Below are 23,222 nucleotides of genomic sequence, written 5' to 3'. Positions count from 1 at the left end.
GCAGCCTGGCTTCATTCCAAGGGACACCCACACCCCTCCCAAAGCCGGATTTGCCTTTTCTGGGGTCTCTTCAGCATCTCCAGCATTCACATTGCAAAGCAGCATCCTGATTTCCAAGAGGGTGAAGCTCTGCTTGGATGGGAGAGCGAGGAGAGGAGACATAGCACGGCCATGGGAGATGCTGCAGCTCGATGAACCCCCTGGGCTCCTGCCTCTCCTCAGCACTTCTCACGGAATCCTGGAATGGTTTGACTTGGAAGGTTGGGTTGGAAGGGGCCTTAAAGGCCATTTCTTCACTGGAAGGGTTGTCCAGCCCAGGGCAGTGGTGGAGTCACCATGGAGGGATGTAAAGGATGTGCAGAAGTGGCCCTTGGGGATGTGGGTGGAGGAAACGACTGAGCCTGATGGTCTGAGAGGGCTTTTCCAACTGGAGCAACTCCATGAATCCAACCAAGCAATTTGGTTCTTACACAGAAAGTGCAGAACCACTCCTCATCTCCAGACAACTCATTCCATGCACTCATCAGCCTGTCCCGGCTGGCATCGATCTCCAGCCTGCCCTGTGCCAAGCGGTGACCCTGCCGCGCTCCCAGCGGGTCCTCACTCTGCGAAACCCGTGTGGGAGCCGAGGGGCGACTGAGCCGGAAAGCTGCCGGCAGCCCCGGCGTCCCCTGCCCTGACCGGCTTAAAAATGCCCCCATGTAACGTGGAAGGGATGTGCCCATGGCCGGGGGCCTTGGGTACGGCTGCGAGCGGACATTTGGGCACCGGGCCCGGGCTGGTCGCTGCCCGCGGCGGGCACCGGCTCCGGGGGCAGCACCGAGGGGTCCAAGGGTGGGAAACCGGGGCAGCGGGGCGATGCCGTGGGCAGAACCGGGGCTCGGGGCTGGTAGCACCGGGGCAGTGTCGGCGCGTCTGGCTGAGCCCGGGCGGGGCGGGATCGGCACCGGGAGGGACCGGGGCGGCACCGGGAGGGACCGGGGCGGGGCCGGGCGGCCCCGTCGGCTCCGCTGCGAGAAGCAGCCGGTGCCTCCTCCGGGGGAGCCGCGGACTCGCCTGGCTGCGGGGCGCGGGCGGCAGCGGGACCGGCACCGGGAGGCAGCGGGGCGAGACGGGCACCGCCGGCGGCACCGGCAGCGGCACCGGAGCGCAGCCCGGCTCGGGACCGGGCGGGGCGGGGGAACCGGCCGGCTCCAAACCCGCCCCCCGGCGCGGGAGGAGGCGGTGGCCGAGCCCCCCCGCCGCGCTCCAGCCGAGCCAGACCCGCGCCAGCCCCGCGCCGCTCGCCCATGGCGACCCCCGGCCCCACGCGTGCCCCGGCACGGAGCCGCCGCTGAGCGCCGCGCACCGGCACCGGCCCGGCGTCCAGGTAAGCGCCGCGGGCGGCCCTGGCTCGGCAGCGCCGGCCCCGGGCACCTGCCCGGCCCGGGACGCTCCTGCCCCGCGCTGGCGCTGCGGTACCGGGGGCGGCTCCGGGGGTCCCGGTGAAGCCTCTTTCCCCCGGAGGGACCCGCGCCGTTCCCCGCCGCCCGCGCCCGGCCGGTCGGATGCTGCCACCGCCGAACGGGGCAGAACCGGAGCCTTCGGGCTCCCCCGGGAATGGGGGGAGCGAGGGGACCCCGGCCACGGTCCCCAGCACCCTCCCGGGGTCGGGGCGGCCTGTGCGGCCGCCGCAGGACTTTGCTTCATACTTGGAGCCCGTCCCGCCACGCAGGAACACAAACACGGCGCGGGACGGCTCCGGGCGCGGAGCGCTCGCGGGAGGGAGGAGATGGGTCCTGTCTAAATATTAGTTTAAGGAACGGAAGGATCTCCAGCCGGCATCTCCAGCCCCGTCACCTTCTCCCAGCTCCGGCCGCGCCGCAGTGCTGACCATGTCCAGAGCTCGGCTGGGGCTGGGGGGTGAATTTCCCCCCATCCTCGAGGGAGGGAATTTCCCCCTCTCGCTGCGGTCTCCACGAAGGCTTTAACAAAACAAGCCAGACCTCGGGTGTCTTTATTGCACATATATGGTAGCTTGTAGCCAGCACTGATTTAAATCCCATCCTTGCTCCGGGAGCCGATCCGCAGTCAGGCGCTGGGTGAAGGGCACGGTTTATCCCAGCGGGAGAAGGGGCTGGTGCCTGCTGGAAGTGCTGTGTGAATCCTGGATGTGTGCTGAGATCCCAGATCTAAAGGCGGGATCGCAGTGGATCCCAAATTCATCCTCTCGTGGTCGTGGGTGCTCCTGGATTTAGTGGCAGAAGCAGCCGAGCCTCTGCCTGGCGCAGGGCAGAGAAACCGAACAGGGAAGGGGCATCTCTGTGCCAAATTTTAGGAGGTGTGAGAGCTTGGGTTTGGGTTTTACCCTTTGGTTCCGACCCAAATCCGCCCGCTGCGGCGCTGACAGCGGGCTGCAGATGCTGCACCTCGGGTTTGCTTCGTGCCGTGGCCGTGCCCCGGTGTGAGCGTCCTCGGTGTCACCGCAGGCTCCGGGCTCGTCCTGCGCCTCCATCCCCGGCAGCTCCGGGGCTGCGGAGAAGGATTAGACTTCCCTGTTCCTACATCCCAAGTTTTCAGGTAGCGCTGGATGTCGGAGGGCTGGCTCAGCGCTGGTCCAGCTCGGTGCTGCCCGCAGGAAGGCGCACGGGAGGTGTGGCGCATCCCGGGAATGCCGAGCTCTCCCTCCCGCTTCGCGTGGCCGCAGCGACTTCGCAGCAGGATGCGGCACCAGGGCCAGGCTCCTCCGGGGTTTTCAAGGGCAGAGCCCAGCACCTTCCAGGCCTCGTGGTTGGGCTGGAAACAAAAGCAGCTGCTCCGGTTTGCTGTGGCCCGGCCGGGGGGACGCGCAGGCGTTGGGGGGTGGGCACCCCCCGGTGCCCGTGCCGAGGGCGGGTGGTGCTGGGCCCGGCTGCGGCGGCCCTGGATGCCCTCCCACGGCAGTGCCATGAATCACATCGCGCTCCACCTCCCTCTGGAGCTCCCTTGGGCCGTGCGGGGCGCGGGGGCTCCAGGATGCGCTTTGGGGTTGATTTCCACCTTTGGGGGACTGCAGGGATGGATGTAGGATTTTGTAATATCCCCTTTCTGAGGTCAGGGTACCTCTCATGAGCCCGAAACGCAGCCCAGCCAATGGTGTGGTCAGAGAAGGTGTCACCTTGGCTGTCCCCAGGGCAGCACAGGGAGGTGGCATTCGGAGCCCCGTCTTCTCCCCACCCTGGGTCGTGCTGAGCCATGTTGTCCCCTCACAGGGGTGGGTTTGGGGGGCACGAGGAGCTGGCAGCTGCCTCTTGATGTCATCCCTGCCCATGGAGCAGCTCAGCAGGGCTGAGCCTCAGCTGGAGGGAGATGCTGAGGGGAGGGAGGGTCCTGGGGCCCTGTGTGAGTTCCCATCCCAGGAGATGAAGTAGTACAGGACTGCTGTGGATCTTACTGGTGAGGGTTTTGCTGGTGTGGCGTTTACTGGAGTGGGGTTTTTCCCTCCAGTGCCACAGGCGATTTCATTGCTGGTCTAAGCTAAAGCACACGTGCACAGTCCTGCTTCCAGCAGCTTTGCCAAGGCCAGTCGGGGCAGCATCGTGGGGTCCCACTCTGGCAGCTCCCAAAGCTCCGGATGCCTGGGAAGGGGGTGAGGACCTGGGCAAAGCTGGGCCCTCCAGTCCCACCTTGCCTGGGATCACTTGGCATCCCAGGAGTGCAGCCTGGGGTGGTCCAGTCCCTCGGTCCAATCCCGTCTGCTCCAGCTCCACCATTAACTGGCTGGACTGGAGAAATCCCACCCAACTCAGATTTTTCTGGGATTTGGCCAGTCTGGAGTAGAGTTTCCCCATGAAACTTGGGGGAGAGGAAGAGAAGCTCGCTCCTGGCTATGCCAGGCGTGGTGCACTGCTGCTCTCGCGGGACGGAGCATCCCGAGCGCGTCGGAGCGAAGCCGCCCCCTCTGCGACTGCCCTGGGAAGGGAAATGCCGTGAGCAGCTTCATTCCCGCCGCTTCTCCCTCACGAAACTCGAAACGGGCTCACTTTGTAGCCCAGCACCCCAGAGCTAAATTGAAACAATCTCTGCCACCGCGTTGTTCTCCAAAAAGCGTTTCCTCCTGCCGTCGCTCAAAGGCCGCGGCAGCCCCTCGCAGGCGATGCCACTCGCACCAGCGCCGGGGTTCTGGAGTGTTTTCATTTGGATGGAACCACATTTAATTTGCTTTCCCGCAGCAAAGGTTGCCTTTGAACTGCCTCCAAGCCCAGTGTCGGCGGGGAGGGCTGGTGGCTGCCGGGAGGGAGGCAGGGGCAGCCCTACCCCGGCTCTCGCAGTGCTCCGAGGGGTCAGCGGCCCCGCAGCGGGAGATATCCCAGGAGAGGAAGTCCCTCCTTTAGCATCGCTCCCAGGCTGCAATAATCCAAAGCAGGAGTTGCATTTTTCTCTGTTTCAGCAGCTTTTTTTGCAGCACAGGGACCTGTGGTGCTTGGGGCAGGGGGATGAATCCTGGAGCTCTCCCGGGCACTGAGAATGGAGCTAATTCAGGAGCAGGGTCCTGGTTTTGTGGCTCCAGGCTTTAGGAAGTCCCTCAATTAAATCTTGGCCTGGTTTAGAGGTGGTTGTAAACCCAGCCCTGGTCCTTCCCAGGGAGAAAACCGACTTTCCTCCATGGTTGCCATGTCTGGGTCTTACTGGCATTGGCAGCGATGCAGAACTGACCAAGCCCCGTGGCTCGTGGGGGCCTTTTTGCCATTAATAATGTTGGTTTTGGCTGAAGGAGCTGCCTGGGAGCCCAGGGTGTATTTATTGCTGCTGTTGTCACTCCCACCAGGGCTGTGGGATTTGGTGATGGCATCTGGTGGCCGACGGCACCGGTGACACAGGGCAGAGCCCCCAGTCCTGCTGCCCTGGAGCAAAGCAGGGTCTGCAAGCCAAAATCCCAAATCCTCGTGGGGTCCATCCCAAGCTGCAGCCGTGCCAGGAGGAAGAGGCAGGGAATGCTCCCAGCAAGATGCTGGAGTGGCTTTTTGGTTTTCCCTGGGTTTTTCCCTCTCTGCAGCCTTCCCTGGCTAGCCACCAACGCTGTGTCCTTGTGCAGCACAGGGGGACACCGAAGCCAGCCCAAACCTTGGGTGTGAACTAAAACACCTTCACCCCGGAGGTCCCAGCTGGGAACACCCATCCCGTCCTCTCTGGAGGAAGGGCTCGCCTCTGATTTAACAGGGCAGCTGCTGTCTTCGTTAAGTGCTGTTGGCTTATTAAAAACACATTTTTGAGGCTTAGCAGCTCCCCGGAGGCGGCTGGGAGGGACAGTGCCAGCTCTGGAGCCGCTGCACGTGGGGGAGGACGTGGGAGGCAGTGAAGCTCCTCCGAGCTGGGCTGGGCACCAAAAGCATCACCCTGAACTGGGGGAAAAACCCACCTGTTTGGTACCCAAGAGAAGTCTGGGGCGGGGAAAGGAGAGGTTGGAAGGATCCAGCCAGGATTTGAGTGGTGTGAACCCTCTGAGCACAGACAGAGGGGGAATGTTGGGCTGTGCCCTGGCAAAGCATCACTTGTGGTGGGAGCTTCCTGGCAGAGGAGGGATGGGGAGGAGAGGGGGGTTCTGGCCCCCACCTGTCTCCAAGAGCAGATCATGGAATCCTGGAATGGTTTGGGTTGGAAGGGACCTTGGGAAATGACACCTTCCACGATCCCAGGTTGCTCCAAACCCTGTCCAACCTGGCCTTGGGCACTGCCAGGGATGGGGCAGCCACAGCTGCTCTGGGCAGTGAATCTGAGGACGGTCGATGTTTTCCATCCCTGACCACCAGCACAGGAGCTGCAGTAGGACCGGCTGCCAACCCCACTCCCATGGGCAGTGACAGAGAAATGCCCCAATCCATGTTTTGCCGGAGCTCTTCAGCCATGCCACGATCTTCCAGCAGCGCTTTCCTGAATTTCTTGTTGCTGTGAGCAGCCTCTGGTCTGGGAAAGGAGGAAAATGGGGAGCAAAGGTACAGATTGTCCCTGTCTGTGTCACCTGCCCTCCCCTCGCTGCGGTGGCAGCTCCTGTGCAGGAGCATGGGCAGGATTTGGGTGGCTGTGTTCCAATTGTAGTCGGTGTTTTCATGGCAGCAGGACAAACAATCCCAATCTTTTACCCACAGTTTGATCAAGTCTGAGCTGGAGCTGAGGGAAAGGGCAGCGGGGTGGGAAGGGCAGAATGGCCACGGCTCTCCCCACACACCGACGTCCTGGCTGGGAGCGGAGGGAAAACGTTGCTTTTTTGGAAACCGTGTGGCTCTTCCCAGTGGAAAACCTCTCATCCCTGAGGGATCCTGGCAGGTTTTCCCTGCAGTGACAGGAGAGCTCAGGGATGTGTCCTTCTCCGTGGTATTGCCATGTCCATGTGCCAAGGTCCATCTGTGTGACCTGCTGCCCTTCAGAGACCCTCCAGCTCTTCCCATCACCTCCAGCCTTGAGCATCTCCTGGTTCTGAGCTCCCTCCAGCTGAAATCCCCATTCCCAGAGTGCCACTGTTGCTGTCCCGGGCGGAATTCCTCATCTGCTCGCTCCGGAGCAGCGCTAAGTGGTTCAATATGTTGGCAGTTGACACTGGAGTCGGTCGGTAAATCCTGATGGGATCCCAGTCCGCGCTCCGGCCAAAACCCACTGGAAGGGTTTAGTGCAAATTGGATTTGCAAACCTCGCCCCTGTGCCGGTGCCCTCAGCAAAGTGCCCTAATCCCCGGCGGGCGCCGGGACAAGCCGGCCCCCTCTGTGCAGCCGGGAATCCGGGATCTGTGGGGAGAAGAGAGGGAAGAGCGGGGGAATTCCCAGCTCTGCGCTGGAGGAGGCATCGGCATCACCTGTGCTGCTTGCCCGGGATGCTGTGGAGGGATGCAGGTGGATGCTCATCCCGCAGGGATGTAGCTCCCCCATCCTACTGCTCCTTCCTGGCTCGCCCCACCCATCCTGCTTGCAGGGATGCTGGGTCAGAGCAGGATCTGTTTCCCGAGGGATGAGAAGGGGAATTATTAAGGCGGGAGCTGAAGGGATCGGGCCAGCACACCTGAGACTTGTGGAAAAGGCAGAGGTGGAACCCTGGGAAAATCAGGAATTAATACCTGGAGTCCTTCGAGGTGCTCCCAGGGTGTTTTTCCAAAGGGGAAACTGAGGCACGCTGCAGCACAGTGACCCCATCCCTGCTCCAAGGGATTTGGGGAATCCGCAGGGGAGGAAAACCCTACAAAAAACAGGGAAGGGGAAAGTGGCCAAGCTGTGCTGTGGGAGGTGATGCTGTCACGGCAGCCCTCCTGCCTCTGGTGTATTTCTCCCTCCTTGATCCCACCGAGGGCTTTTCCTTTCTTGGGAAAAAGGAGATTTTGCCCCCAGTGCAGCCGTGGCAGCTCTCAGATACCAGCGGTGTCGAAATGGGCCCAGAGCAAAGCACATCTGGAGCCTGGGCTCCGTCTCGCTGCCAAAATTTAAGCTTTTAACCCTCTTTCCCGAGGCACTGGGATTGTTCAAACAAGCCACAGTAATTAGTTTCCTCTGACAAACCGCCCCTTTTTGGCATCGGGAGGTTTATTAATTCCGGGGGGGGGGGGGGGGGGGGCGGGAGCGTCGCTTCGGATCCAAAAATAATTGACATTCAGAGTCCAGGTTTTGGCACGAGAGGGGAAATTTGGGCCAGAAAAGCGGCGTCAGGGGTGCGGGAGGTCAGCACAGCAGCACCCAAGGGCGCCCTGCGGCAGGTGGGGGGTCCTTGGCTGGTGTTACCCCTGATTTCCCCCACGGCCACACAAACCATCCCGGGTCCGGTGGGATTTCGAGCCATGTAATTTGATTTTCCCTGCCCTTCAGCAAACGGGATCCGTCTGCAGGGGGTTTTCCCTGCAGATATTCCCACCTCATTCCCCGCGTCGGTGTTACCTCACCTCGAGCCACGCTCCGCTCCCGCTGCGGCGGCGCCGGGCAGCACCCTGAGGGATTTTATCAGTAATTAATCTCTAATTACTCACCTCTTCCCGTGAAGGGCGGCCCTTGCTGCTGCTTAGACCTGACGGAATCGGCTTAGGGAGGTTTTTGTGTTGCTGCAGCCGCGGTGACCTTGGCGGGGCTGTCACACCTTGCCGGGCCCGGTGGGGACACTGGGCTGGGACCACAAACTGGGGCCACAAACTGGGACTACAAACTGGGACCACAAACTGGGGCCACAAACTGGGACTACAAACTGGGACCACAAACTGGGGCCACAAACTGGGACCACAAACTGGGACCACAAACTGGGGCCACAAACTGAGGCCACACCGCCCACGTCCCCGCAACGACTTTTAAATGCTTCGGCTGCTTTTTAGCTGGAAAGGGAGTAAATATCCCCGAAATGTGCTGGGTTTAGCGGTGTTTTTCAGAGCTGGGGGTGTCAGGGGGCAGATCTCGGCCGGGTGTCCCCAGGCTCTGCACAGACACCCCCGGGTGTCCCCGGGCCGCGCTGGGTGATGCTGCAGGGAGCTGCGCTGCATCAAACCGCGCTTTTATTCCCTGCGGATTTGTATGGCAGCTGCATTCCCAGCCCCCGGAGCGCCGGGGACAGGCATGGGGGGGAACCGAGGGAAGCCGAGGCTGGAGGGGAAGCAGCATCGTTATTTTCCCTTGAGCTGAGCCCAGCCAGGGTTGAACTGGGGCTGAACTGGGGCTGAACTGGTCCCGGCAAGGGGACGCGGCGGCGGAAATCCCCGCGCTCGGCTCCGCATCCAGCGGGATTCCTCCCCGCCGGGCGCCCGCTGCGCATCCCGTTAATTAATGACATGAAAGCCCACGCGAGACCTCCGGGGAAGGAATCAAAGGCTCCGCCGCAGCTTCCCAGGGCATGGATTTATCCCGCCGGGCCGGCAGCCTCCCCGCATCCCATCGCCACGCCGGGTGGAGGGAACGGGGATCCCGCGGGACACGGTGAGACGGGTCAGCACCGCCCCGGAGTCTGTCCCGAGGGCTCCGTGCAGAAATTCAGCCCCAAATTGGGTCTGGGTGGAGCTCCTGGGGGTGGGGAGAGTCAGGAGGGTCGTGGCCGCGGCGTCTCTGGGTTGGGGGTACTGGAGATGCACTGGTGCTGGGATTTCCTTCCCGGGGGATTTGGCTTCTGCCTGTGCAAACCGGCTCGGCTCGGGCACAGGATGCTGTCCCTGGCACGCAGGGATGGCTCAAGGTGCCCCTTGGCCTGGCACAAATTGGGATTTTTTCCCCCCCCGTGCTCCTTTTCCCCCTGGAAGAGCTCCCGGACCCCTCTCTGGCAGGATTTGCTCCTTGGGCTTTCCCAGCTCAGGAATACGGGACAGGGCATCTCCTCCTCAGGGTGGTGGTCTGGCCGTGCTGGGGGGGCTCTGGGGGTCCTGTGCCTGCTCATTCCCAAAGGTGATGCCCTCCGGTGTCCGGGATGTGGGATGTGGAGCGGACGGATGAGTCAATGTCCCAAAATTCCTGCCTTGTCCTGGTGCTTCCTCCAGTGCTCGGCAGCTGGAGCTGGTTTGGCTCTGCCAATTCCAAAATGAGGGAAAATTTCCACCGGGTTGGGCAGGGCTTGGAGCAGCCTGGAACAGTGGAAGGTGACCCTGCCCATGGCAGAGGTGGCGCTGGGTGGGCTTTAAGGTCTCTCCAACCCAAGCCAGTCTGGGATTCCATGATTCTATGAGGTGGTGGGAATATGGATGGGGCCACGGCAAGGGCTGCTCCGTTGGATGGGACCTCCCCAGGCTTCCTTCTCCAACCACGACTTGGTGTGGCCGCCATCCCCGGCATCGCCCCCGGCACCACGGGGTGCCCTTGGCCCATCCATCCACATCCCACAGCCTCAGTGGGGGATGCTTTTCCTTATTATTTTCCCCATGTTGAGGGGGTTGGGGGTGGGTTTTTTGCTCTTCAGCTGTTGGGAGAGATGTAAACCAAACCCGCTGTAATTCAGCCCGAACGTAAATGTCATGGCAGCGTGGGAACGAGGGAGCTCAGCCTGCTCAGTCTGGGGGCTCCGGGGATGCTGGAGCTTCCTCTGCCCCACCACCATCCCACCTCCCTCTCCCCCATCCCACCTCCCTCTCCTCCATCCCATCTCCTTCTCCTCCATCCCACCTCCCTCTCCTCCATCCCATCTCCTTCTCCTCCATCCCATCTCCTTCTCCTTCTCCTCCATCCCACCTCCCTCTCCTCCATCCCATCTCCCTCTCCTCCATCCCATCTCCCTCTCCCCCATCCCACCTCCCTCTCCCCCATCCCACCTCCCTCTCCTCCATCCCACCTCCCTCTCCCCCATCCCATCTCCCTCTCCCCCATCCCATGGGGCTGGGCCCGGCTCTGCTGTTCCCTCCAGAGTCCCACTTCACCCAGGAGTGCCCCAAAGGCTTTCCCAGAGGAGCAGGACCCCAGGGTTGAGCGGCTGCCTGGGTTGTGGTCGGCCCTTTGGGGGGGTCCGGGGGGAGCTGCGGGGAGAGCTCTGGAGCTGCTGGCGCTGGGCTGGATTTCACTGAGGCAAAGCAGAACCATGTGTCCCAGCTCTGCTCTGGTTCTGCTTACGGGGAGTGGGAAGAGCTGGAGGGGGAGGAGGAGGAGGAGCAGGGATGAGCTGCGGATGCGCTGTGGCCACCGGAGGGTTTGGAGTTCAGAGCACTGCCCGCGAGGATGAGGTGCCCCCGTCCCCAGCCCAGGAGATGGTGGCACTCCCTGTCCCTGGAGCAGAGCTGGGGATGGGAACAGGGACATCTTCCCCTCCTTTATGCACCCACTTGCTTGAAAATCCAACAGGTCCACTCAGATCAGGGTTTGGGGCTTTTTTTCCTTTCAATGCTTCCCGTTTTGGGGCTGGTTTTTGGCATTTTGTGGCCAGTTTGATCCAGGGGCACTGCAGGTTCCAGTACTCCCAGTGCAGCATCCGCCCTGGGCGGGAGTGCCGGACACACCGATGCTTTTTGGCAAGGTTCAATCCCAGAAGAGTATTTTGGGAGCTTGTGAAAAGTTTTGTGGAAGGTCTGAAGCAATTTTGGGAAGGTGTGAAGAAGTTTCGGGGAAAATCTGAAGGAGTTTTTGGGGACAGTCTGAGGAAGTTTTGGGGGAAATCTGAAGAAATTTGGGGGAAAATCTGAGAGAGTTTTTCTTATGGTCTGAGGGAGTTTTGGGGAAAATCTGAGGGAGTTTTGGGGAAGGTCTGAGGCAGTTTTGGGAACAGCCTGTCTCTCCACCACCCCCATCCCCTCCAGGACAACCCAGCCCCATCCTGTGAGCAGGACCCGGCGCTGAGCCGGAGCTGCTGCTGGAGGAGCAGCCTCTGGAGCTGCTGCCCCGTGCGCCTGGATGGAAATTGTTTAATTCCTGCGGGATGAGTCATGAGGAGCCGGGATTTCAAAGCAGCTTGGCTCCCATGTAAGGCACTCAAGTAAACAGTGTGTGGCAGGTGGAAGCTCTCTCTGATGTCCCGTCAAGGCCTCCGTCTTTCCAAGTGTTTCGTGCTGCCAAAAATCCTTCGGCCACACCGTGGCTTCATCCATTCTTGAGGCTGAGCTCTGGAAAATAATGAATCAATGCCCGGAAACATGAATCGACGGAAAATTTATGGCACACTTAGAATATAATGTCTTTTGGGTGCTCTGCTTTGAAGCATCAGCACTAAAAGTTTTGGCATCTCCTTCTTTCAACCCCTCAGCAAGGAGGATTTAGGGTGGAAAAAAAAATAAATTCACTTTTCTCCCTCATCTCATGACCCCAGGAGCTTTAAGGAGTCGGTGAATATTGGAAACAAATCCCAAGAGTCTGCTGGAAAAATTGGGAGTGGGGCTGGAAAACAAGAGAGATGGGAAAAAACGAGAGCGTGAGAAGTGAGGGACATCGGAGAACCCCAAATGCTCCATTTTTTGTGGGCAAAAAAACGTCTGCGGGGATGGAGGCGCTGGATTTTGATTTATCAGGAAAAACGAGTGGAAACACCGACATCCCTGGGAGTGTCCAAGGCCAGGTTGGACGGGGCTGGTCTGGGGCTTTTGAGAGCAAAAGAAACCAACGGCAAAGCCTGGAATAACTTTGTTGTTATTGTTTTGCACATTGGAGCTGGGATTTGAGTCTTTTGAAAGGTCACAGGCGAGTGGGTGGGGGCCAGAATTTCTGGCTGCCGGAATGGGAGGCTGTTTTATGGGACGTGCAGCAAAGCTGGAACCGCTCTCCTAAAATTTTATGGGCCTGCAAGAAGCCAGAGGCCCTTTCTCAGGTGGTGGGGTCGAGTGTCACAGCCCTGCTCCATCCCAGCCTTTTCCTCCCTGGGCTGCCCCTCGTGCCTCAGTTTCCCCATCTCAGCACCGGTGTCGGGAGGGGAGGAGCTGGAGCCGAGGGGATGCCGGTGATCCCATGGGAAGATCCCCCCATCCTGAGCCATGGGGAGGGAGGGAGGGAGGGAGGGAGGGAAGGAGGGAGGGAAGGGGCTCCGGGGGCTCGGGGCGCGCATTAAGGATGTTTGTTTTGCCTGTTTTGCAGAGTTTCAATGTTCTGACTTGCTCTAAGATGAAGGTATGGAAGTGTGCAGCCATTGCATCGATGCTCCTCAGTTCCATGTTATCCATTTTAGTTTGTAGAGACATGTTCAGCGGAAGCCGGGAATTCAGCCCCTTGCCTTCCTCGCCGTCTTCCTCACGGGATTCCTCCTCCTCCTCTTCCTCCTCCTCCTCTTCCTCCTCCTCCTCGCTGCCGGCGGCTCTGCGGAGATCCCCACGGGCCCTGCAACGCCACGGCTCTCTGCTGGCCCAGTGTAAGCTCCTGCTCCTCCATCCCAGGGTCACTGTTCCCCCCGGACCTGCAGGTGCCCCCAGATCCCCGTGGGGTCATTCCCTGCCCTCTCCTGCATCCCAACGTCCCCTTTAGGACGTTTAGGACCCTCCCCTTTAGGAGGGTTTAAACAAAAAATTTGGGGCAAGCGGGGAGCACTGGGCACCAGACCTCGGTGTGAACACGGCAGCTCTCCACAGAGGGAAACTCAAACAGCTCGTTTACTGAGAAGAAGCTGCTTTTTTTCCCTCCAAATGCTTCTTTTTTGGTAATTTTTTTTAGTTCCATGCTGTTTTTTACAAATGGAAAATGTCAAACAGGAGCTGAAGATGAGGGCACAGCAACAGCTCCCCCTGTTCGCCCCTCGGTGCTCCCTGAGGGCTGGAAATCCCCACATGTTTGTTTTGATTCCAAACCAGAGGAACTGCTTTTTTTGGGTGGAAATTTGGAAATCGATGACAAGCTGTCAAACCACGCTTTCCTCTGTCTTTCCTGTGCCTCCCGCGGAGCTGAGCTGGAATAACCCTGGATGTAGGGTTGGGACAGAGAGATGTGGGTGCTGCCAGCAGTGGCTGGGCACAGTTTGGGTGTTGGCTGCTGGCCCTGGGGTCTTGGGGGGCAGCCCTTGGGGCCCTGGGGCTCCCAGGCCAGAGGGAAACTGTGCAAATATTAAATTTATTGGTGTTTATCCCCAAATCCACCTGCCCCAAGGGACCTCCATCCTGGGGGATGTTCACCCACTCCAAGGAATTTTCATTCTGGGGGATGTCCTCTCGCCTCAGGGAATCTCCATCCTGGGGATCACCCATCCGCCCTAAGGCACCTCCATCCTGGAGAATCCTGTGATCCCCATCCATGGAGGATCTCCTGTCTCGGGTGGATGTTAACCCACCCCAGGGAATCTCCATCCTGGGAGTCATCCACCCCAAGGAACCTTCTTCCTGGGGGATGTCCGCCCACCCCAGGGAATCTCCATCTTGAGCTTATCCACCCACCCATAGGCACCTCCATGCCGGAGGATCCCGAGATCCTCATCCATGGAGGATCTCCCATCTCAAGCCCCCTCCACCCAACCCAGTAACACCCACACCCCAGGGGGACACCCACTTACCCCATGCCCTCCTCTTGCAGACAGCGCCTTGCTGGAGAGCTACACGGAGGGCGAGATCCGGCAGCTGATCTCGGCGCTGGTGGAGCGCTACCGCCAGGCCATGAACTCGGGCGGGCACGAGCTGCCGCTGTTCCCTCGCTCCGGCAGCCGCAGGAAACGCGCCCGCGCCCGCCACAAACCCTGCGAGCTGCGCGAGCTGGAGGTCAGCGTCAGCGAGCTGGGCCTGGGCTACGAGTCGGACGAGACGGTTCTGTTCCGCTACTGCAGCGGCACCTGCGAGGCCGCCGTGCGCAGCTACGACCTCTCCCTCAAGAGCATGAGGAGCCGGAGAAAGATCCGGAAGGAGAAGATCCGGGCCCGGCCGTGCTGCAGGCCGCTGGCCTACGACGACGACGTGTCCTTCCTGGACGCCTACAACCGCTACTACACCGTCAACGAGCTGTCGGCCAAGGAGTGCGGCTGCGTGTGACGGGGCCACCCCGGCACGAGGCTGTGGCACAGGGACCGGGATGGAGGCTGGAGCGGCCGGAGGAGGAGAACTGAGCCGCTGGCGTGTCCCTCAGTGTCACCGTCCCGCTCGCCGCGCAGGACTAGAGACGTGGCCGGTGCCACGGCGGAGGTGGTTGGAGCGGTGACGGCTGCTCGAGGCTGCTGTCCCCTCTGCCGGTGGCCCGGGGGTCCCTGCCAGCGCCGCTGAGGTGACAGTGGGTGTGCAACGGGGCGCGTGCAGCCCTCGGTGGGCACGGGGTGCGCTGTGTCACACGTGTCACACGTGTCACACGTGTCACAGGCCGCGGTACCCTCACGGGGGTGGTGCGGGGCAGGTGTCTCTGGCACGGGGGGACCCACACGTGCCAGGGGTTCTGTGCCGGGGTGTGGCACACGGCTGCGGCACACGCTGGGGTGTTGTGAGCGGTGCCGGTGCTGGGTGGTACCGGACAGGGTGTGCTGCACGCTCGGGGTGTGTCTTGGGGTGCATTACAGGTTCGGGGTGTGTCAGGCAGCTGCAGGTGCCCTGTGCGGCCCCAGGGGTGGGAGCTGAGTCCTTCTCTCTGTAGCTTTGGGGTTTCCCAGGGTTTTGTGACCACCCTGCACTGCTGGGGGAGATTCGAGCCCCCCAGCTCCGGGTGTTTGGGGGCACAGAAGCACCAACAGTGGTTTGTGAGTGGCTCTGACTCCCTCTGGCTTGTGCCCCTTTTGCCGTCGTCTCATTCCTGCAGCCCTGGGGCTTTTCTTCTTTAAACTCGGGATAATCTGAAGTAACTGGATTAACCTCCCGTGCCCCTGCCACGGGCAGCTGGGCCGGAGCCCGGCCACCACCAGGGAGATGACAGAACCTCCCTGGGCCACCAGCAGAGCCGCAGCACTTGGCGGCGTGGGCAGGAGCATCCCTGGTTTGGCGTCTCCTAAAATCCCCCTGGCTCTCCCAGGAGTATCCCCCATCCCCTGGTCAGGGCTGGAATCCTGCGGGAGAGGGGACTCAGGCCCGGGTTTGGCTCCACTCGCATTTACAGCAGTGTCACTGCTGTTTACTCTGCGGGGAAATAAATGAGCCCGCAGCCTCTCACGTTCCCTGGGCAGGCTCGATTTGTTGCCTGGGATTGATGGGTTTTCTCCCCTTGGCTCCCTTCCCAGAAAAAGCAAATCATAAACAGAAGGAGAATATTGGTGTCATGTCCTGGGCATTAACCAACGTGAGGGAAAACACTCCGTGTGCCACCCCCCCGGCGTCGTGGCTCCTCTCCGGTGGAACGGGGGGGAAAATCCCGTGTGCCTTCATCCTGAGGAGGAGGAGGAGGAGGGCTGGTTTGGTGATCCCAGCAGTGCAGGGATGGTGCTGCAGGATTTGGGGGAGCAGGTTGGATCCCTTGGGATGGGGTGGGGGACAGCATCTCCAGCCGCATTCCCGACCTCCACACAGGGCCAGGCTGGTGGGGATTTTTTTTTCCTTGCTTTTTATCCAAACGCAGCTCTTGGCTGAGCGGAGCCAGGGTGTAGTGGAGGAATATAAACACCATCCTTCAGCAGGACTGGCGTCCTGGGAAGGCAGCCTGGACTCTGTAACACGGAGTTTTCCCTGTATTTTGGGAAAGGCAGGAGGCAGCCGCGGGCGTGGGGTGTGAAACCCAGACCCGGGAAATGGGAACTGGGAGCGGATAAACTCCACGCTGCAGGTGCAGCTCCCGAAGCAAGGTGTGAGTTTGAAGCCCTGGTTTTGGCTGGAAATGGGAAAAGTGGCCCAAAATAATCAGCTGGAGGATGGGAATGGCAGATGGGCAGCGGGAGCCGCGCCGGGCTCTCGGCGGATAAGCGGCTCACTCGAGTTTAAGAAGAAAAAAGCACCCAAATCTAATAATAATAATAATGATAATGATAATAATAATAATAATAACTGTCCTCTCAAGGGCTTGGGTGCTTTCCAGGTCTCGCTGCTATAAAACTAAAATTAGTTTTGTTGCAGTAAGAAAAAAGAAATGGAACCAGAGCAATGAAGGCAGGGAAGGTGGTGTGGAGGCAGTGCAGGACCTGCTGCTGCAGAGGAGGATTTGGAGCAGGAGCTGCCTCTGCTCACGGGGAGAGGTTGGAGTGTTTGCACCCCGGTTTTGGACATTTTTTGGCAGAATCCAGGGATTTAGGGTGCCTTGACTGACAGACACCCGGCCCAAGGGATCCTCCTTTTGCCAGGGTGGTTGTGGGAGCAGCAGGAAGATGAGGGGCCAAGGGAGCAGCAGGGTGGGGGCTTGGGCTGGGACATCTCGCAGCTGCCAAACTCCCCATTCCCAGTGCAAATTCAGCTTGGAGCCCCCAAAACCAGGAAGAAAACCTGACTCAAAGCAATGATGTGTTAAAAGCAGCAGGAATAGCTCCAATCCATCGTTTTCTGCTCTTTTTTTTTCTTAATTTCCCCCTGCTGGCAGTGGAGCTCCAGCCCGTGTGGAGGGGATGTTCTCCATCTGCCTCTCGCTGCTCCTGCTGGGGTTTTTTGGGAACAGCTGGGATGTGCAGCCACAAAACTCCCCAATGGGATGAGCTGGGCCATCGTGGTGTGGCCATAAGGATGGATTCTGCTTCCATGGCTTCTTCGGGGCTCCTCCTCCTCATGGAGCTCCTCCAGCTCTCCCGGTGCCATCCCGCGTCGCTCCGCTGCCACCCGGCCCTGGAAATGTGGTTGCAATAAAAGGCTGAGGTTTCCCTGATGCTTTCCATTTCTCCAGCCCCCTCTGCTGTAATCGGAGCTGGAGCTGTCCGGAAGAATGTCTACAATGCAAAAAAAAAAAAAAAGGAAAATTCCCTTCTCAAAGCCACAGCAGAATCTCATCTGGCTCCTTCCTCAGCATCCCATGTGCTGGTTAATATTAATATTAATATCAATATTAATAATAATAGCCAGTGTGCAACAGCTGTTGAGGGGATTTTGGCGTTGGGTTTTTGCTTGTGTGGGGTTGCAGCTCCTCCCGGGAGAGGAGGGTTTGGAAGAGCAGGAGGTTTGGGAACACGAGGAGATGTTTAAAACGATCCTGGTGGTTGTGACAGTGCAAAGCACGAGGGTTGTGTTCTCCCAGCCCGGCCACGGGGAGTTCTGGGATTTCCGGTGGGTTTTCCAACAGGACACGCTGTGCTTGGGGAAGGATGTGCCCCATCTCCAGCTCCGGATCAGACCCACACATCCCACAAATCGCTCAGGATCCCATTTGCTCCCAGAGTCTCGTTCCCAGTTTGGGATCCACAGGGGGGAAATGGGTCCAACATCGTCGTTTCCACTCGAGGAAAGCACTCGCAGAGGGAACGTTCTGGGTTTAAACAGCTCCAAGAACCTGCTGGGGAGAACGGATTTTCCCAATTTATCGAGACAAATGATATTTTGGTGGGATTCAGAGCCTCAGCTTGCTGCCCCTTGTAAATTGGGAATGGGGCTGCCACGTGTTTTCCTTCTGGGCTAAACAAAGCGTGGCCTCGAAGGGGAGGCCCAAGAGGAGGGGGGAGGAAAGGGAAAAAGGGGGGGGAGAAAAAAGAAGAAAGGGGGAAAAGGAAAAAAGGGGGAAAGGAAAAGGAGGAAAAAATGGAAAAAAGGGGAAAAGATACAGGAGAAAAAAGGGGGGAAAGGGAAAAAATAAATACAAGGAGAAGGAGGAGAAGGGGGAAAGAAGATCAGGTAAAAAGGGAAAGAGGGAAAAAGAGAAAAAGGGCAAAAAGGAAAAATAATAAAGGAAAAAAGGGGAAAAGGGAAAAAAGGAAAATAAAAAGAAAGGAAGGGAAAAGGAGGGAAAAAGAAAAGAGAAAAAAGGGAAAAGGGGAAAAAAGGGGAAAGAGAAAAAAGGAAACAAAAGGAAAGGGGGGAAAAGAAAAAAGGGGAAAAGGAAAAAAGGAGAAAAATGAAACAAGGAGAAAAAGGAAAAAAGGAGAAAAAGGAAAAAAGAGGGAAAAGGGGGGGAAAAAAGGTGGAAAAGGGGGAAAAAAAGGTAGAAAAGGGGGAAAAAAAGGTAGAAAAGGGGGAAAAGGGAAGAAAGGATTCCTGTTCCAGCGCCGCCGCGGGAGCGGGGTGGGAGCGCTCGGCCCAGCCCCGGCTCCGCTCGGCACCAGCCGGATTATCCCGTTCCCCCTCCGGAATCGCCGGGCCCGCGCCCGGCTGCAGAAGTGGATGCAATGCATCTGTATTTTGGATACTGCTATTTATTGGAAGTAACTTATGTTATTTATTCAGATCCCAAAGCGCCGCCTCCCAAACGCCTCCCGCGCTCGCTCCCTTTTTTATGTTATTTATTGACCCCGACGGTGCCAAGTGCAGTTTACATTTATTACATTTGTACCATTTATCCTGAACCTGGTGGGGGGGGAGGAGGGGAGAAAAAAAGAAAATAAAACCAAAAAAAGCTGTTTGATATTATTTTTTTTAAGCAAACCTGAACTCGGGTGTGATCTGTTCCATCCTCGCGGCAAAGTGGGAATAAAAAGAAGGATTCTACGGATTTCTCGTCTTTCACGATGGTTGAGTGATGGTCAGTCCCCGCCATGGGGAGTGGGGATGGGCAAGGAAAAGGGGAATTGGAGTTTTTTTGGGGAAAGACCCAGAAATGATCAGCTTTGGCCCTTCTGGGAAAGGAGCTTCCAGTTGGGTTGGCTCAAAGATGTGACAATTCTGGGAAAAACATGTGAAATGGGAAGGGGAAGAGAAAGGGAAAGGGGAAAGGGAAGGGGAAAAATCCCCATCCTTTAACACCATCACTCCCAGCCCAGTCTGTCCAGAAGAACGGAATTAATTTTGATTTTCTCTCCAAAATAGGTTCAAACCTGGCACCGGAAAACGGAGAACAACGGGAGGGGGAAAGGAAAAAAAAAAAAAGGATAAAAGGTTTATAGTATTTTTTTTGGGAATGGAAAAAAAGGTCTGTTTATATTCCCCCCTCATGCCACCCAGAGGCCTGACAGCCACATTCCCGCTCCGAGCTCCACTTTGTAAATATTTTAGGAGGAATCTTTGGAGAGCCATAAATCTCCCCCCGTGCGCGTGCACGGTGTGTGCGCGCTCCAGAAAAACCAAGGGAAACCCAAATCCTGCTGCCAGCCAGTCTAGAATGAGAGAAATAAATATTAAAAATGGACAAATTAAAGTTTAATGATCCAGCAGGAGAGGGCTGCTTGGAAAATCTGACTCCTCCAAGAGCATCAAAAAAAAAAAAAAAATAGGATGAAAACAGCGGTCACAGGAAAAAATGCAAAGTTGGGATGTGTTGGGATCAGGGATGGTTTTGGGTGTAATTCCTCGGAGATGAGGTGTGTGTTGTCAACTTCCATAGTGTAAGTGGCAAATTTTTGTTGCTTTAAGTAAAGCAGTTTCATTTAAGCCCCAGTTTAGAACTCGCAGCTCCCAGACGATGTTCAGTGTTCCTTTGGTCATTTTGCAATGGAAAAAGGAACGAGGCAGGAAATGGGATGCTCAGAGTGCTGGACCTCATTGTTGGAGCTTCTCAAAATTAACTCCCAGTGAGAAAAATCTCCATTTGGCTTGTGCTGATCCACATGTTCAACCAAAGCAGAGGAAAAACGAAGGTGGGAAAGTGAAGAAAATAAGGGATTTTTGATGGTAAAACAAGGGGTTGTGGATGGTCCTACAGAATGACTGCAGGAGGAACAGCAGCTGGAATTCTTGGAAATGTTTGTGAAACGCTGCTGATGGAGGAAACAATTGCATCCCTGTGTGCACTGCTGGGCTGGGAGCTGATTTCCCTCATGGAAAACCCCCGGGGTCAGGACAGACCTTTGAAGAGCTCAGCTCGGGGATCAGCAGTCGGGAAAACAGAGAGTCCAGTGGAGGTGCTGGAGATGTGCTGAGGCAGCACCCAAAGGTGGCCAGGGAGAGCCCAGGGCAGAGCAAGGGCAGGGTGGGGCTGGGGGACTGGGAGAGAGGAGAGGAATCGGGAGAGAGGAACGGGGCCAGCTCCCCCTGCAGCAGGAGCAGCAGCCTGGCAGCGCCATCCCTTTCAAAGTCCTTGGGACAGGTTTGTGATGGGAATTGCTGTTCCACCTTCCCCTCTTGGCCACCTCTGGAGCTGCTCCAGAATTGTCCACAGGGACTGAAGGTGGACAACTCTGGCAAAACGAGTTCTTCAGGGAGCAGCCAAACCCACCCCAAACCCCTCTTCCATTCTCCAGCAAAACAAAGACATAAACACCCCACGACTTCCTTGTCCCTGTTTGCTCCAATGCTCCTCTTGTCCCTCTTGTTCCCAGCGCGTCCAACCATCCCGGGAAATCGCAGGGGCACAAAGGGGCGGTCGAGCCACCAGCAGCTACACGAACCAGGCGGGCAGGTGTGGCACGGCGCGGTACCGGGGCTCCGTGGTGTGCAGGAAGTGGCAGGCCCTGCAGAGCCGCCGGGCCCAGCCCGTCCCCAGCACCGGCTGGAACCACCGGCGCCACTGGAAGTAGCCCCGGTACCTCTCGGCGTCCCAGGCCAGCTCGAACAGGAACCGCGCCAGCTCCTGGGCGCTGCCAAAGTCGTCGACGTGGATGAAGGAGTCGGGGGGCAGGAAGAGCTCGTAGTTGTCCCGAGGAGGCCCCAGCACCACGGGGATGGTGCCGGAGGACAGCGCATTCCTCCAGAGCTTCTCGGTGATGTAATCCTGGTGCTGCGAGTTCTCGAAGGCCAGGTAGAAGGTGTACTGGGAGATGGTGGCAAGGAGCTCGTCCTGGGCCAGCGGGGTGTGGTTCTTCCCGTAGACATCCACAGGGATGTGCTTGCGCAGCTCCTGGTAGTACCTGACCCGGGGGGATTCCTCCTGCCAGTTGCTGACCACCCAGGCCACCAGTTTGGACTTGTGCGGGATGGTGACGGGCTGGGGCTGCCCCAGGAGCTGCAGCTCCCCGTAGGGCACGAAGATGTCCGAGTCTCGCCGGTAGGACATGGTCAGGTTGAAGAGGTTGTCCATGGCGCTCAGGTTTGAGGAGTGGCTCGGAGACTCCATGTTGAGCCAGATCCAGGGCTGGGTCGGGAGCCGGGGCAGCCGGGCCAGGCGCTCCCTGTCCCTGCACACGTCCCGGTGGTGCAGGATCACGGCATCCGCCTGGCAGACGCGGCTGCGGTTGGTGGTGAAGTGACAGTGACAGCCCGGGACGCCCAGGAGCTCCGAGCACTCGGTGAAGTTGAAGCTGGACCCAAAGGGCCACGTCCAGAGCAGGATGGTCAGGCTGCGGCCACCCCTGGGCAGGGCGCTGACATTCCCACATCCTTGGGGTGTCTGGACAGAGGGAACGGGGTAGCGATGCTCCGGCTCCAAACTCCCGAACGGACAAAGGGAGATGATGAGGCAGGAGCTGAAGATGACGCTGAAGAGGAGGACGTTGAGGAGCTTCTTGGAGGAAATCCTCCATCCCTCCCTGGCCTCCATGGGCGGATCTGCAAACAGCACCGGGAGTGGAGGAGGAGGGGGATGGATGGATGCACAGGGACCCCAGGGAACGCGAGAGGAGGCCCTGGGGTCACAGCTCGGTGGGGAGGGACAGCGTGGGGCACTGGGGGACATCGATGAGCCGAAGGGACGGTCCCCCTGGGCCGCTGGAGCTGGCACACAGAGACCCCAGATGCTCCCAGATCCAGACCCGGCTGCCCGTTCCTGCCTGGCCCCTCGTGTTCCCAGTTGTTCCCGCTCCGATGGGACAGGCCGGTGATCCCGGGTCGGGATCGGGCCACCTGCTTGGCTGGAATTGGCCACCAGGAGCAGCCGTGACTTCTGCTTGTCCCGGAAGGAAACCGGGCCTTGAAGGCCTCGGCCTACAGGGGCGGCCATCTTGGTTTGGCCGCTATAGATGCACACGTTGCACACACGGTGTAAATCTAACACAGAAATCTATCGTGGCTAAAGATAAATCCATTCTCTAGAAATCTACTCTCTAGAGATCTATTCTCTATGAATATGTTGTAATTACAACAAAATATATATGCCATGTAAATACAAATATTACATAAATATAAGTACTATACTATACGTGCTATATATACGTCTATAATAGATATCAAATATAAATGAATATATTTATATACATATAAAATACCGTATATGTGGTATATAGATTTTATAGCTATAGTTTTACATACGTGCATTCTGTAAATATTTCATTTATATGCATATAAAATGCTGTTCATAGCACATAAATTTTATATGCAGTTTTATATCTGTGTATTTTCCTATCTGTATAATTTAGATAGATATATATAACATAATAGATATATATAACATTATATATATATATAAAAATATACACATACATATATATGTAACACATACACATAAAATACCATGGGTTATACAGTATATAAATGTATATTTTTACTTCTATACACTATATAGAGGCATGCATAAAGGAGTGTACAAATATGTTTATTCTTTTAATTTAAATATAAATATACTCTGTTTTATATATTCTTATATATATCTTCTATGTGTCTATTGATATATATATATAAATATTTATTAAAAATATCAAGGAATCCTGGAATGGTTTGGGTTAAAAGGGACTTTAAAGCTCATCCAGTTCCATCCCATGGGCAGGGACACCTTCCACTACCTCACATTATTCCAACCTGGCCTTGGACACTTCCAGGGATGGAGCAGCCAGAGATTCTCTGGACAGCCTGTGCCAGGGAAGGATTTCTTCCCAATATCCCACCCAAAACTCCTCTCCATTTGAGGACAGGTGAAGAGGCCTCGTCCATCACAGGGGCACATGGAGAGGTCGGTTCTTTGCCATGGCCACAGTGAATGGATCCCGTGCTGAGCTCAGCCACGCTTGGCTGGGATGTAAAGCAGCCATTAGGTGTTATTATCAGGTGCAGCGTTTATCTCATCAGCCACCCTGTCCCAGGAAAAGAGAGGCTCCAA

At 57.6% G+C, this 23,222-nt stretch overlaps 2 protein-coding genes across 2 annotated transcripts; one reads left to right on the top strand and one right to left on the bottom strand.

Moving 5' to 3' along the window:
* The first annotated feature begins 1,308 nt into the window (after window positions 1–1,308).
* Window positions 1,309–14,531, top strand: NRTN (neurturin). Its single transcript, XM_068997332.1, has 3 exons — window positions 1,309–1,369; window positions 12,447–12,717; window positions 13,866–14,531. The coding sequence occupies exons 2-3, from the start codon at window positions 12,474–12,476 to the stop codon at window positions 14,312–14,314; spliced, it is 693 nt and encodes a 230-aa protein (XP_068853433.1). The 5' UTR covers window positions 1,309–1,369; window positions 12,447–12,473; the 3' UTR covers window positions 14,315–14,531.
* A 6,102-nt stretch (window positions 14,532–20,633) lies between these two features.
* Window positions 20,634–22,215, bottom strand: LOC138099765 (4-galactosyl-N-acetylglucosaminide 3-alpha-L-fucosyltransferase FUT6-like). Its single transcript, XM_068997254.1, is given in 2 exon segments — window positions 20,634–22,179; window positions 22,181–22,215. Coding segments are annotated over 2 exon segments (1,581 nt in total).
* Between the last annotated feature and the right edge of the window lie 1,007 nt (window positions 22,216–23,222).

This window comes from Aphelocoma coerulescens, chromosome 28 (assembly GCF_041296385.1).
Source record: "Aphelocoma coerulescens isolate FSJ_1873_10779 chromosome 28, UR_Acoe_1.0, whole genome shotgun sequence".
Classification (NCBI taxonomy): Eukaryota; Metazoa; Chordata; class Aves; order Passeriformes; family Corvidae; genus Aphelocoma; species Aphelocoma coerulescens.
The sequence above is the reverse complement of the archived record's forward strand: the minus strand, read 5'-3'. Positions and strand labels throughout refer to the sequence as shown.